Source organism: Erithacus rubecula, assembly GCF_903797595.1.
Source record: "Erithacus rubecula genome assembly, chromosome: 10".
Lineage (NCBI taxonomy): Eukaryota > Metazoa > Chordata > Aves > Passeriformes > Muscicapidae > Erithacus > Erithacus rubecula.
Genome location: NC_136662.1, coordinates 27983049 through 27997411, shown reverse-complemented (window position 1 = coordinate 27997411; position 14363 = coordinate 27983049). Strand labels below are relative to the sequence as shown.

General features: G+C 43.4%; 1 protein-coding gene across 1 annotated transcript; it reads left to right on the top strand.

The window, feature by feature from the left end:
* The first annotated feature begins 2718 nt into the window (after positions 1-2718).
* LOC306806161 (torsin-1A-interacting protein 2-like) lies at positions 2719-13605 on the top strand. The gene is made up of 6 exons (XM_079314629.1): positions 2719-3224; positions 3443-3511; positions 6412-6513; positions 7357-7416; positions 9983-10042; positions 11078-13605. The coding sequence occupies exons 1-6, from the start codon at positions 2813-2815 to the stop codon at positions 11869-11871; spliced, it is 1497 nt and encodes a 498-aa protein (XP_079170755.1). The 5' UTR covers positions 2719-2812; the 3' UTR covers positions 11872-13605.
* The last annotated feature ends 758 nt before the right edge of the window (positions 13606-14363 follow it).

The following is a 14363-nucleotide window of genomic DNA, read 5'->3' as shown; positions in this document are numbered from 1 at the left end:
CTGTAGTTTTCCTTCCCACAGTCATCCTCGGGATCCCTCAGGAAACAATAGCTTCCTCTTTTTTTGGCCATGTTTCCGCGACTCTGTGGTTGTGCCCGTTTTTCCAGACCCACTGCGCGACTGGCGGCTTCCTGCTTTCAGTAACAGTGTTGCGGATTGAAGAGAGGAAATAAGTGAGGAGGAAACTGGTTTGAGAGCTGTTTTTAGGAAAAGGACTACAAGAGGAGCCACCCAAGCATGTAAGCAGCAAAGCCCAGACTCTGGACTCCACCTTGCCAGTGCAAGGAATGAAATGGAGGGAAAAGGGTGCAGAGCCCACCCAGTGTCCCCTGAAGGGATCCACAGACTGCAAGGGGGGGAAAAGGTCTGAGACTGTGTGTCAGCCCTTGGCCTTGTTTAGGCAATGCTTTTCCCAAAAAAAAAATCTGTTCTAACTTGTGCTGCATGGCATGTATAGGCATGGGTATGTTCCAACCCCTTCCCTATTCCCCCTGCCCAGGAATTTCATGGAAAGAAGCAGCATGGAGCACACCAGGAGAAAGGCAGCAGCACAAGGAGCAGCAGAACAGAGACAGCAACCCCCTGGAACTCAGCTTGCTGCCTTTTCACCGGCATCCCCAGGGGAGCCCAGCAGCAAATGGCTGAGACAGAACACAAGGAAAGGCAACTAAAACAGTGCTGGAAAGGAGCAGGCATGGAGTGCCTGGAACTCCTCAGTCTTCAGAGGGCTGAAAGGGGGGATTGGACTAATGTGTTTGATTTGTTTCAATTTGACTAAATTCCCCCCTTACTGTTACTGGAGGCACTTGTAAAACTGGTAAGAGGTTGAGTTCAAATGGGCAGGAAAAAATACTTCTTTATGCTGTGTGGAGGGACATTTACTGGCCCAGGGAGCAGAGAGGCAGTGTCAGAGGGGTCAATAAAATGTGTGGGCCTTGTTACCTGGGCGTGTCAGCGTGTGCACAGGCATCAATACTGACACTGCTCATGCCAGGAAGGTGATGAGAAGGCGAGGTGTGCTGGCTACTGCACCTTATTTCTGACAGTGGCTTCCTCTGTCACCCACAGAGCTGGGAGGGGACAATCAGCACATTCCCTTGTCATGACCAACCCCTCACCAGGTGCAGGAGAGGCTATAAAACCAGGAGAGTGGAAAAGCAGGAAGGAAAAAGTCAGCATGGCTGATCCACTGAGGCCAAGGTCCAAGGTCACCTTGAGGGCCCTGCTGCCATCAACCTCACACCCTGACTTCATCTCCATCAGTAAGGAACAGCAAAGAGGAACTGCAGCTGGCAAGGGCTTAATGAAAATCCAAGTATTTTCTATCCTTCTGTCCCTAAAACCATCCAGTCCCTTTAACACAGTAGGTGTTGGGGGCTGAGGGGCCACTCTTTCCACAAGAAGCACAAGTGTCACAAAACTGGTGGCAAGTGTGTGACAAAAGCAGGGGTTCATTTCAGCCTCCCCAGGTTGAGAATCTGCTTCCCAAAAAGTCATTTGACAGGAAAATTAAGTGTCTGGCCTAGGGCATGAAGTCATCACAGAACAGTTACAAACAAAGGATCTTGACATTGTTGATTTTTTTTTTCCTGATGTGGTATTTGTAACATCCTCTTTAATTTTTGCTTGAGAAAACAATGTTCAGTGTGTGTTTAGCTTTTAGGACTGAAAAGAATGACATTTACTGCTGGTACAGTAGGTGTGTATAAAATCTCAAAAATATTCAGTTGCTTTTGGGTGAAACTACAACATTTATGGTGTTAGTAAAGAATTTAAGGTATTTTTAGTTTTGAAATCTTTGTACAGAAAGGATGGGCAGTGGAGGCTGAATAGCACTTCCCTGTGGCACCTCCCCAGCCTTCCTGCTGGATTGCACAGGAGTGCCAGACTCTCTTCAGTGACAGAGCAATGGTCATCAACTAAAACACAAGAAGTTCCACCTACACATGAGGAAGAATTTATTTACATTGAGGGTGGCAGAGCAGTGGAACAGCTGCCCAGAGAGGGCGTGGAGTCTCCCTCTCTGGAGACATTCCAAACCTACCTGGAAGTGCTCCTGTCACCTGCTCCAGGTGACTCTGCCTTGGCAGGCGTGTTGGACTGGATGATCTCCAGGAGTCCCTTCCACCTGGAACAATTGTGTGATTCTCAGAATTTGTAAAAGGGTCTCTATTTGCTTAGCAAGTCGTTTCCAAGGTGGTCTTGAGCTGCAAGGGTGGGAGTCTAGAGATCTTGTTGTCCCGTCAAATCACATCTTGAAAACCTCCGGTCATAGGAACTCTGCTGCATGCCTGGGAGAAAATGCTTTATCAAAAATGCAATGAAATGCATTTTAAAATCTCTGTTTGCCTGTAATGCATGTGAACAAACGGGTAAGAAATGAAATACCTAGTGAGATATTCCAGATCCGATTAACCAAAATGATTGCCACTCTAAGGAACAGAGTAGTGTTATCAGTGCCAGAGGATCTCACGTCCCCCGAAGCACCTCTTAGTTTCCTCTCTCAGCCATTCAGTTGCTATCCGTGCTTATTTTACAGGGTTTTTCTGCCTCCGAGGAGTGCAAAAGGGGCCCGGTTTCGCTCCGAGCGGGTGGCACGGAACAGAGCCCGGCCGGGAGCGGAGGCGCCGGGCCCGGCTGCCCTCAGGGGCCGCCCTCGCGGGGCCCCGCCGGCCGGGGGGCGCCGCGCGCCTCCTGCATTCTTTTCACTGGGGGGCAGCAGCGGCGGGGCCGCCGGACGGGCGCTCCCGGGGCTCCTCCCGCCGGGCCCGATCCCGGTGCCGATCCAGGGCCCGGGCCCGGTGCCGGGGCCATGGCGGAGCGGCAGCTGTACCACGTGACGCCGCGGCGGCCGCTCCGCGCGCGGGCGGAAGCGGCGGGCGAGGGTCCCGCCCCGCGGGAAGTGAGGCCTGCGGAGCCGCCCCCGCCGCCGCCGCCGCGGGAAGGCGGCAGCTGCAGGCCCGAGCAGGCCGCGCTGGGCGGACGCGGAAGGGGACGGGGCAGGGGACGGGGACGGGGTCGGGGTAGGGGCAGGCGGCGCGGCGCGGCAGCGGACGCGATGGTGGGCAGCGACGATGAGGCGGCTCCGCCGGACGGCCCCGGGCTGGCTCCGCCGGACGGCCCCACGCTGAAGCGGCGGCGGAAGAGCCCGCGGCTGGCGGCGGCGCGGCCGGAGGAGCCCGGCGACGAGGTGGACAGCGCGGCCCAGCCCAGCGCGCTGCAGGGTGAGCGGCGCGGGCGGGCGCGGTGGATCCTGTGGTTGAGGCGCGGTGGGGCGGGGCGAAGCGGGGCGGGCGGGCGCCGTGCGGGTCCCTCTGGGGGCGCCGGGACGGGACCGCGCCGCTGGCAGCACCGCGGGCTCTCCGGGAGCGTGGTGCTCCTGCAAAGCCGTCGGGCTTGGGCTGAGTTGCCGGCTGTGCTCCTCACCTGTTTCTCGTTTCAGGGGATGAGCATCACTTTGGCACCCCAGATTCCCTGACGCGCCCCCCTATAAGAGCGTACAGATCGCCAGGTAGGCTCCAGCTCCCGGAGCACACGGGCAGAGGGGCTGGAATGCCCCAAGCTTAGGGAAATGTGCTTTATTAGGTTCTAGCTGCTTGGCAGGCGTGACCGTGGCTCTGGCTCTTATCCCATTCACGAGGGATGGAAGGTGAAGCAGTGCTCTAAAGAATCGGTGCATGCACAGCACGCTGAAACCCTCAGGTGGCTGCTTTTCCTAGGGCACTCTTGGAACAGTATTTTACCACAAAATTCAAGTTTTACTAACAGTGCTTTGTTTCGAAAGGTGGGATTTAAACAAGATATCCTGAGCTGCAGAAATCAATTCCTCAATGGCTGTGCTCCCTACAGGGAGCAGCATTGCTTATGAGGAAATGCATAACTGGGGCTTCTCTTTCCTTTGAAACACCAAATATGTTCTGGGACTTGTTCCTGGACACTGGGCTGGGCAAGCTGTTGTGTTAGTACTGTGTAGCACCTACTTATTGCTTTGATGAAACCTTTGTCTTTCTTGAAACTATAGAAACGTGGTAACTCAGTGTAGCACAGTCATGTGGCTTAATCGTGTCATTCTGCCAGGAAACTGAATAATTTGAACTTCCTTCCCCTTTATTTTGGAGTGTATACAGTGCATGGCAGTGCTCAGAGATGTGCTGGGCTTGTCTGGGACTGTTCTCCATTCCCATCTGTGTTTTTGTCACCAAGAATTGTCTGCCTGTGTTCTGCTCCGGAAGCAGAATTTCAAGGAGGCATGGAAAAAAATCTCCTGTTGAGGAAGGAAGAGCAAGGATATGAGTATTTCCTCAGGCAAATGTGGAGGTTTGTTTGTTAAAAAAGCTCTTGTTCCCACATAGTGGCTAACAAGCTATAATAGGCTTAGTGTTCAATCGTGGCTGTGCTGCTTCAGGAGGTACAGCTGAGGGTTGGGTTTTTAATAGATGGCTCCAAAAATGAGGCTTCTCTTCCCCCCCCCCAGCTCTTAACAGCTGTACTGGATTATAGGCACAACAGCTGTAAAAGTATAAGAGACTCTAACTGTTTATATAGAGGCAGAGGATTAGTTTCCCCTCCTCACACTCCCCCCATCCATAAATGTGCAGTATTGTGCTTTTCCTGCAGAGTTTAGGGGACAGTCTGTGAAGCAGGAGAATAAGCAGGCTGGGTTGTTGGGGGATCATAGTTGTCCTGCTTCGCTGAGAACAGAATGGAAGCAAAACCACACCTTGAGAAACTGGTTCCTTCCTTTTACTAAGAGGTTTTTTAAATGCAAATTAGGCAAGCTTGCTTGGGGAGCTGAAAAGCTTTAAGAGCTTTAAGAAGAGTTTGCCGAATTTTAAGAGCCTAAGAGCTCCTGCCTGAGTCAGGCAGCTTCTAGATCAATGAGCTGAAGATATATGCTAGCAGCCTCCATGGAAGTTGTTGTATATTGACCTTTCTTTTCTGCAACTTCTAGAAGAAGTCTTTGAAGCACAAAAAGTAGTGATTGATGCCAAGCAGGGGAGAGGCATTAAGAGCAGAGACTGCCTGGGTAGCCCTCTTTAGATTCATGTATCTTTTTGGTCTTCTGGTCACAATTACTGAGGAGATTTTTCCTTGTAAAACCTTGGTGCATAATGAAATGTTATGGATATGTGATTTGTCATTCCTGAAAACCAAGTAATTTAGTAAGTAACTTTATTCTGAGCTTTGTGGGGAATCAGTCACTTAACAGCTTTTTTAGATTTTAAACACAGGGCCCCATTAAGTGTATGCAAATACTTTACTGTTACACTTGTGACTTGCTGTAGTTTAAAACTTGCAGCTTTTTCCCATTTTTTGTGGTTTGGGTGGGTCTGGTGGTTTTGTTTTTGTCCTTAGTATGTTTGGCATGCACTGGTGTGCTGAAACTGCCAGAACACCTTAGGAAAAGGCTGTTTTCTTTGTTGGAGTAAAATCATTAAACACTAGGTGGCAAGCTGTGCATTGCCCTTGGCATATGGTAAAAGAGCCACAGAAACAAATTAAACCCCAGCAGAACCCTGGGCTGTTTAAAGAGTAAAAGGGCCTAGAGTGACTGTTAGAAAAAAAAAAAAAAATTACCAATTGTATTACTCTCTTTGCTGTTTGCTCCTGCTGATGCTTGATAGATATGCCACAATCTCTGTTCCCCAATTGTTCTATAGCTTTTTATTTTATACCTGAGCTTTTTCTCACCAGCCCCTTGATTCTTGGATTGCACTTTATCCTTTCCTGCATTTGGTTTCCCAGTCCCAACCTTTGTTCTGTGACCTCTGTTACAGGGCTTTGCTCTTTCTGGTTAGTGACATTAACTAAGTTGGCTTTCCCAGCTGAATGAGTGTAATTTGGCAAACAGCTGAAAGATGTTGATTTAGATTCTTCCCAGCTACCTGAGGGGTGAAATTAGGTTGCTGTTATGGATTAGGAGAGAATTAAGAGCTAACTAAAGCATGGCTTGGACTACATAAAAAGGAGCCTTATTTTCTATATTTGTTTCTGTCTGTTTTCCCCCTCTGCCCAATGCTGTGTAAGACAGCACAATCATTCATTGTAAGTTGGGTGCCCAAAGCTGTGGGGAAAACTCTCTATACTCCCATGGTGTTTACACTGAATCCCCTTAGTGTAAGGAATTTCTTGGCTCCTAGTATTCATGTTTTTAAACCAAGAACTCCTAAATTTTTTTTTTTAAGGAAGTGTGTGGTGGTGTAGACTGATCTGCTTCTAGTGAACTCAAATTTACCATAAGCATTTCAAGTCTTAGTTGCTTTTTGTAACGTTTTAAGAGAGTAACTTTTGGGAGTTTACAACTTGGAAAATCACTGATTCAGATCATGAATATTTGGAAGCTACAACTCTGTCCTTTAGATTTATGAGGTTGCCAATTCTCTTTTGGTATTTTTTTTTTTCTCCTGACAGGTGGTACTACATCTTACTTTGAAGGGAATCCAGTAAAGGAAAATGCAGAGGCTTGTGACAGTAACAAAACTGAGAAACGAAACATTTATACACCATTCAGAGGTAACAGCTTTCATCAGTACTTTTTCCATGGTGTAACAAATGATTGCTTAAATGTATTAAAATGACAGTCATTGAGTTCTGTAAAAAAAAAAAAGAGAAGTTTTTGAGCTGAAATTGAATGGATGAATGTTTGTTTCTTTTAAATAAAGTTTGTGTGTACTCCTGCCTGACCCAAAGTAAAACTGATTATCAATAATATGATGATAATCTGCTTGGGTGAAAAAACTTAAAGCTCTAGAAAAGGCAAATTTCAACTTTGATAAATACCCACCTGTGTGGTTTTTGAAAAGCGAAATAAAAAGAAGAGTAATATCATACTGGCTTCAGAAAACTTATGACAGTGGATTTTTAATTAGCCCAGGCAAAGAAAATGAAAAGTGTTTTTTTTCTAAAAAGGTGAGTTATCTTTGACTTTTCTGGGGGGAACCAAGTGATTTCAAGTTGAGGGAGCAGTTTTCTCATTGCTCAGAGATTTTTCTTGATGTGTGTTACACAAGCATTGGGGAGGTACAATGAGAAAAAAATGGGATCATTTTTAGCCACAGAAGGAAGTTATGTGTCTTTTTAAAAGAAGATATAAGAAGAATGATTTGTCATATTGGCAAAAGCAGGGTGAAGGGCCAAATTAAGCCCTTTCTAATAGATAACAGTAGCTTTCTCCAGCTCAGAAGGCTCCAAGAGGCTGTCCATATGCTGCAGGCTTGATTTAGCAGCACAGCATATCCTCCTCTCCTAATAAGCTTTGAGGACTTCATAGAAAGAGCTAAAAGCATGTATGGCTGGTTTGTCTTATTCTGACTCTGATGTGGTAACTGAGTTCTTCCATTTGTGCTTTGGTTTCAGAAATAAAGGCTAACTTCCTTGAGAAAAATCAGGAGTGCTTCTCAACTTCTGCACCACAGAGTAAGTACAACAAGGGAACCTAGTCTTTGCTTTTCATTAGATGAAAAGGACAGAATTATTTTCCTTCTGTTTTTTCTTGTACCCTTGGACACTGTCTGGGAGGATGGACATGCACTCAGGAGGCAGATTCAAATAGAAACTGGAGAAGGCAGCATATTCCAGTCAGAGCATTTCTATGAGGTTATTCAACTTGCTGACCACAGAAAATGCTCCACTTTCTCTTTTCTTTCTGAAGCTGTCTCATGGGACAGTAAGTGCAGAGCATGGAATAGAGGCATTGTGGGGGGAAGCTGAGGAAAGGAACAAAACCTTCACCTTTTGGTGATAGTGAATGTTAGTTTGTACACAAACTTTCTCTTTTATTATTTTACTGAGAAGTGGTGGCTTACTGTGATTGAATTGGTTGTTCTGTACTCCTGGAAAGGAGCAGCATTTTTCTTTGCTGGCAAAATCCAATCTGCTCATCTAATGAGCAGCTCCCAGTGTTTCAGAGTTTGGGGTTTTTGTTTTGTTTTGGGGTTTTTTTGTTGGGGTTTTTTTTGGGCGGGGAGTGGTGGTGGTTGGGGTTTTTTTTTGTGTAGGGGTATTTTTTGTGTGGTTTGGTTTTTTGGTTTTTTGTTTTGTTTTTTTTTAAATTGGAAGAGTACTTGAAACAAGAAAAAAATATTCTGAATTCTTAGTAAAATCTTGGTACTTGTTTCTATCCTCAACAGATGTAGGTATAGATACACAAAATTTTATAAATCAGATTTCAGTCTGAAGAACATGCAAGGGTTGCTTGAGTTTTTGTTTGTTTTTCTTGGTTTTTTGGGGGTTTTTTGGTTTTTTTTTTTTTGAACCATGATGCCTTCAGGAAGAGAAGCTCATCTTGTGGTAGCTGCACATCTGTGAAATGCCTTTGACAAATGAATTGATGCAGGGAGTTCTGTCTTATCTGGAATTTTTACTTTTTTGTGTCACTCAAGGTCTGCAGGAGTGATGAGTTGTGTATTGGGTGAAGAACTTTGGAAGATCACTTAAATCTCTGAAATCTTTAAGGTGTCTGCAGAAGATAGACTTTTTGAATTAAACAAGACAAATTCTACTGGGCCTTTGTGCAAATTGTGTTGCAAATAAGGCACAATTCTTAGGCAGAGTAAGATCTGGTTTTAGACTGTTTATTGAATTATTTTTTCTTATAGTGTATGAGTTACAGCTGTCACCTAAATATGAAATTTGATCTGTGCAAACAGAGTTGCATTGTGATGTATTACAGAATCAAGGTGAATTTGAGCTGTTAACACTTAAAAGTTTGAGATAAGCTTAGCTAGTGACAAGCTCCATGGCTGTGCCCTTTTGGGGTAGGGGGTTGAAATTACAGAATAGAGCAGTTCATTAAGCCAGTTAAGCCCCAGCTTAAACCTGAGCTGCTTTTAGCACCTTCTGCAATTACATTCATACAGAAACAAGGTTAGAGTTTGTTTCAGTGTCTTTAAATAACTAGTCCAGGGTATGTTTGTTCAATTTATTCCCAGTAGTGCCATTGACACTGCTCTGATTTGGTTATATATTATTAAAGAGCCTTCAGCTTTGGACCAGTTGCTGTGGTTCACAAGGAGACATAAATTGTCTTGTCTTTTTAATTAACTGGCTAAATGCAGAAAACATGCTGACCAGAAATTGCACAGTATATATTCATACTGGTCTCTTGGGAAAATTGTTCACTTTATGGATAATGCCTCTTGTACTTTGTCTGAGCCATTTAAATAGACCAAAAGTATATTTTGAAGTTGAAAGCTTGCACTTTGCTTTAAAAATATAATTCATCCCAAGAAGCTGACTGCTGATGAAACACACCTCCAACCCAAGCTACATAGAGAGGGAAAATAAGACTGTGCATTTAACATACTGCTTTCTTTTTTCTGTTAATGTCTTGCATTATGTTGCTTATCTAATTAAGTTACCATTTTTACGCCTCTCAAGTTATTGAGCAAAATCAGGAAGCTTAATTGGGACATGGGATCCTTGTGAAGCAAATAACAGATTGTTAAATCTCTTTCATTTTATCACCTTGTACTTGAAATTGAGTTTTATTTGCATAATTCTTCAAGAGTTGAAAATCTTTGGGGGTGAATTGTGGTAGACTGGGGACTTGTGCTTTTTAGGTGAGATTGTCAGGATGTCTTGGGAACTGGCATTTGGCAAAGAGCACAGATGAAGATTTGCTCTGACATTTGAGTGAGATTTTTCAGGCTGGTAATACTGGTGAAGGTGTCATTTTCCTAGTTCAAGATGATTCTGTTGAGCACAAGGGGGTGAATGATGTGGAAAAGAACTGAAAACCCTGAACTTGACACAGCCCTACGTGGGATGAGGTGACAGCTTCACCTTTGCTCTGTGTTTGTTTCAGCAGGGTGCTGTTACCCTTCCTGTAAGCTTTGTGGAATTTTGTATGTGAAAGCATACCTAAAAACAGCTTTTTGTTGAAAATAATGCAGTTTGGTGATTTTAACTCTCTGCTGGATGATTGATCATAATTGTTGTCTTACTGTTTTTTTCTCATGTTCCTTTCTTAATCTCTTAACAGGCAGAAGTAAATCTCTGCATCATTCCAGTACAGAGAAGCAGTCACAGCCTTTGGCCAGAAGTAAGACTTCTGCTTTCACTTCTGTTTCATGTTTGTGTAACATTTAACCATTTTCATGCCTTTCCAAGTATTTCAGTTCCTGGGAGTTGGTGTTAAGCTGAGGGTCCTTGCCAGAACAGGTGATTTGCTTGCTAGCACATGTCATCAGCATGAGGGAAGGAAGGGTGTTGTATAATGAGTAACATTTTCACATGAATTGGAGGTCTTTCATCTGTAATGTTTACAAGATAAAAATTGAGGCAGGGCTAGTGGTGGTGTTATTTAACCATTGCTGGGTTGCTCTCCTGATAAAAGTTAGGGTGTAAAAAGCAAACAAAAGGAATGAAGTTCTTCCGGTTTCTAGGAAGACTAGTGTATTTTGTCTGTCATTTTACTGGGAACAGAACTGAGCCTTTTGCTTGCAAGTGTTAATTTAACTGTTCAAATACAGAACCAAATCAAAATATCTGATATTTGATGTGCACTGTTTGCTATGTGTACTTTGTGTAGCTCACTGATCCAAAGGTCACAGTGTTTTCTGATAGCATTGACCACCATTGTTTGAGATGCAGAAAATTGCTGCTGGAACTATTTTTGTCCTTAGGGGGAACAGGAAAGAGAAATAACACAGAAACCATTCTGGTGCAGCCAGGTTTTCTATAGGATGTTTTCTGCAGACCATAAATGTAGGAAAACCTTAAATCCTATTTCAGAACCATTCTAAATTCTTAGTTTGGATTTTATTAAATTGAATGGAATGTTGATGAACTTTAAGAGCACCTTTTTCAGAAGGTCTAATTTAGCCTCAGTCAGTCTGGGAACATGCAAGAATTTTTAATGCTGTCACTTCACAAAGGGTCTTAAGAAGTTCAAAACTGTTTTCTCTGTTTTGTGGTTTGTTTTTTTTAACTAGATCATCTTTTCTGTGCAGTTCAACTATTGTACCGGTACTGAGAATGGGATGTTTTAACTGTTTCCTCTAATTTTCCTTTCACTTGTTGACTTCTAAGACGTTTTAAGACATTGTTTCTTCTTGTTTGCTCCCTGTCTCTATAGATGAGGGTGAGTCGCAGAATGGATTTCACAAGATGTGGACTTTGTTACTGGGTCTGTTAATTAGTATCCTATTGCTTTACGTCCTGTGGAGTGGGAGTCAGGATGGAACCTCCTCGAGGAGAGATGCTGAAATTCTGCAAGAGTTTCGGGCCCGGATGGAGAAACTAAAAAATACTTACCAAAGTCAGGACCCCGACCTGTGGAGAAGAGCCCGTGCTTCTCTTGAGAAACGTCTCAACTCCTCCCGTGTGCACCTGGAGCCTGCTATCCTGCTGCTCACTGCTGGCCAGGAAGCTGAGAAGGCTTTGAGGTGCCTGAGCAACGAGATTGCCAATGCCTTTGCCTCCTCCCAGAACGCCACCACAATCAGCATCAACGGGGTGGACAAGGCTGTACAGGACAGCGACGCTGTCAAGCTGCAGGTGGACACAGAGCTCAGCTCTGGGTTCAGCAAAGGCAAGAAGGTGGCAGTGGTGCATCGGTTTGAGTCACTGCCCGCAGGCTCCACCTTGATCTTTTACAAGTACTGTGACCATGAAAATGCAGCGTATAAGGACGTGGCTCTTCTGCTGACAGTTCTCCTGGATGAGCAGTCGCTGAGAAAGAGCCTCACCTTTCAACAAGTGGAGGAGAAAGTCCGGGATTTCCTCTGGGCAAAGTTCACCAGTTCAGATGTTCCTAGTTCTTACAATGGCATGGACACAGATAAGCTCAGTGGACTGTGGAGCCGGATATCTCACCTTGTGTTGCCTGTTTGGCCTGAGAGAGGCCTCCCTTTGGAGGGATGCACATAAAAGTTGCTGAAGAGCACTTGGGAAAGGAGGAAGACACAAAATGTGTGTTGCAAGGCAGAACTGGGAATGGTGTGGCTGCTGAGCTCAGGCAGCAGCAGACCAGTCTGTTCTGTGCAGAGACTTTTCATCAACTGGCAGGCTTGTTTCTGCCAAAGTAACTGGGACTTCTCTAAGTAAACTACAGAGTGTAAGCAATAACTTGCTGTTTGTTGGTGAATTGTATTCAATGATGCATTCAACCTTGATGTGGCATTACTGTGCATCAGTGTAGAGTCACTCATCTGCCTCTGAACCTGTTGAAAAACTGTTGGCTTTGCTGTGAGGATCCTTCTCTGGTGGTGCATAAAGCTGGTATCATATTTGACAAGGTAACAGAATGTAAAACCATCACCTTCATCTCCCAGAATTGCTTACTTTTCTCCTAACATAAGAAATAAGTGGAAAATTATGATAAAGTGATGTGAGTCTAAGCACAAGCTTCTTCCTGATTCATTGGATCATAGCATAGATGTCAGCTACCTTTGGCCACTTGTAGAAGTGGCAAAATTGCTTGAAAGATCTGTGACCTGTAGAGAACCTTTCAGCAAGCATTTCTTCCTTAAATGAGCCTGCCCCAAACAGTTCTGGAGAAAGAGAAAAGCTGAGAGAAAGGTTGCTTAAAGTCAGTAGTACTAATGTCTGTTAAATAATTCCTCAATACCTTTCTGCCTGGATGCTTGCAGGAGTTCTCTACTCTTTTTCAAAGTTTTACAAGTTGTAAAATTTGGATGGAAATGATAAAATGTCATTCCATGTACATACTATCTGCTTTCCAAACAGAACTTTAGGAAGACATAGGTTATTTCTCATTTTACTAAGATAATTATTTTTGCATTGAGAGAATCTATTTATTTGTGGTACTTGATATCCTAAAAAAAAAAAAACTTATTGTATCTGTGTATAGCTGGCTGCTTGCTGTAAAAATTTCTAGCAAAGCACAGATTTGCAGAGCATGATTTTAAAATGCTTTTTAATCTCTCATGTCAAGAATTCCTCACACCAGAATATTACCTGTTTCTATTGTTAATTACTTTGCATGAAAAAAAAAAGAGAATAGCAGCACTTCCACTTCATTGCTGATTACTTCATGTTCTGAGCTGTTGATCCATTTGGTTTTATTGAGCATGAAGGAATGTGTGAAGATATTGTTTTCTTGTAACAGCTGAGAGATTTGGCCCATCCTTCATTCACAAGCCCTTTGAACTGTCCTATTGTAAAAAAAAAAAAAAATCTTTTAAACCAGGAAAACCTGTTGAGGAGCTGGAGCTTCTGGCTTGTTTGTGCAAGGCAAGGTTTGGGGTGTTAAGTGGAATCAACCAAAATCAGCTGAAGCATATAAAAGAGCAGAGTTTGAGAGGCACAGAGCTGCAGTCACTTAAACCAGAGGTCAATTTGTTCTAACTATTGAGATCCAGCAATGGATAATGCTTCCTATTAATGGGCAGAAATAAAAACAGCAAGAAGACATGGAAGTGCTGTTGTTCTGGATGTTTAAAAGCTCAGGATGGAAAAGATGGCATTTACATTTTGAACATTTCACTGGACAATTGTTTTTTTAGTAAAAAAAACCTGTGACTTATTTTCAAATTTGTCCTCATAGCATATTTGTTTGTATATTATGTAAACTATTTTAGTAATGATTCAAAATAAACACTTGTTTGTTTTATAAAAGTGTTTTAAGACTTGCCCATTGAATTTTAAGTGGTCAGACTGGTTTTTTTTCCCCATGTTTAAATTGCTCATTTCACCTTTGACCAACTACAGATGCCTAAAATACAACCTTTTGCAAAATTTAGAACTTTTAAGAAACTTTAATGGAGTGGTAGATACTGAGATGCATGTATTTCATAATATCAGGGCTTTTGTCTACCAGAGAATGTTTCAGGAAATGGCTGTGAATTGTCTTTTACTTGGTGTTCTTGTACTAATTCCCCAGTTCTGATTTCATCTGGAACTAATGATAAGATATGGTTCACTTGTTTCATTAGCCAATACAAGAGTCAGCAGCTGACAAAAGGGATGACTTCATTCTTGTTCCACTCCTAGCTGCATGTTCTGTACCTTTGGTGTTGCAAACTAGTGCACTGTGAACTGACTGGAGGGACAGTCTTACTGAAAAGTAACTTAAAAAAATTATCAGAACTGGCCACCACAAAAAAAAAAAAAGACAAAGTTGTGATATGAAGGCAGGAGATTGCACACACATACAAATAAACATTTAATACAGGTTATTTTCTGGTTTTAAAACTTCTCTTCCTTATAGGTATTAAAGGGTCCAAGAGAAAATAGGATGCTTGGAAACCAAAAACTTAATGTTGTGCTAGCTAAAGGAAAGTCACCTTTTTTGCTGTTGTGAACTGTAGGGAAAATCTACAAGAGTGTATTTACAAATATATTGTGCTGCTTAGTTTGAAAAAGGTGAAAAACAAGATGGTATAGTCAGTTACCCCTTC

Bases quoted from the DNA above. Each gene is read 5' to 3' on its own strand.
- LOC306806161 (XM_079314629.1), top strand. From the start codon at position 2,813: ATGGCGGAGCGGCAGCTGTACCACGTGACGCCGCGGCGGCCGCTCCGC. The intron at 3,225-3,442 runs GTGAGCGGCGCG...TTCTCGTTTCAG, and splicing joins CCAGCCCAGCGCGCTGCAGG to GGGATGAGCATCACTTTGGC. The intron at 3,512-6,411 runs GTAGGCTCCAGC...TTCTCCTGACAG, and splicing joins AAGAGCGTACAGATCGCCAG to GTGGTACTACATCTTACTTT.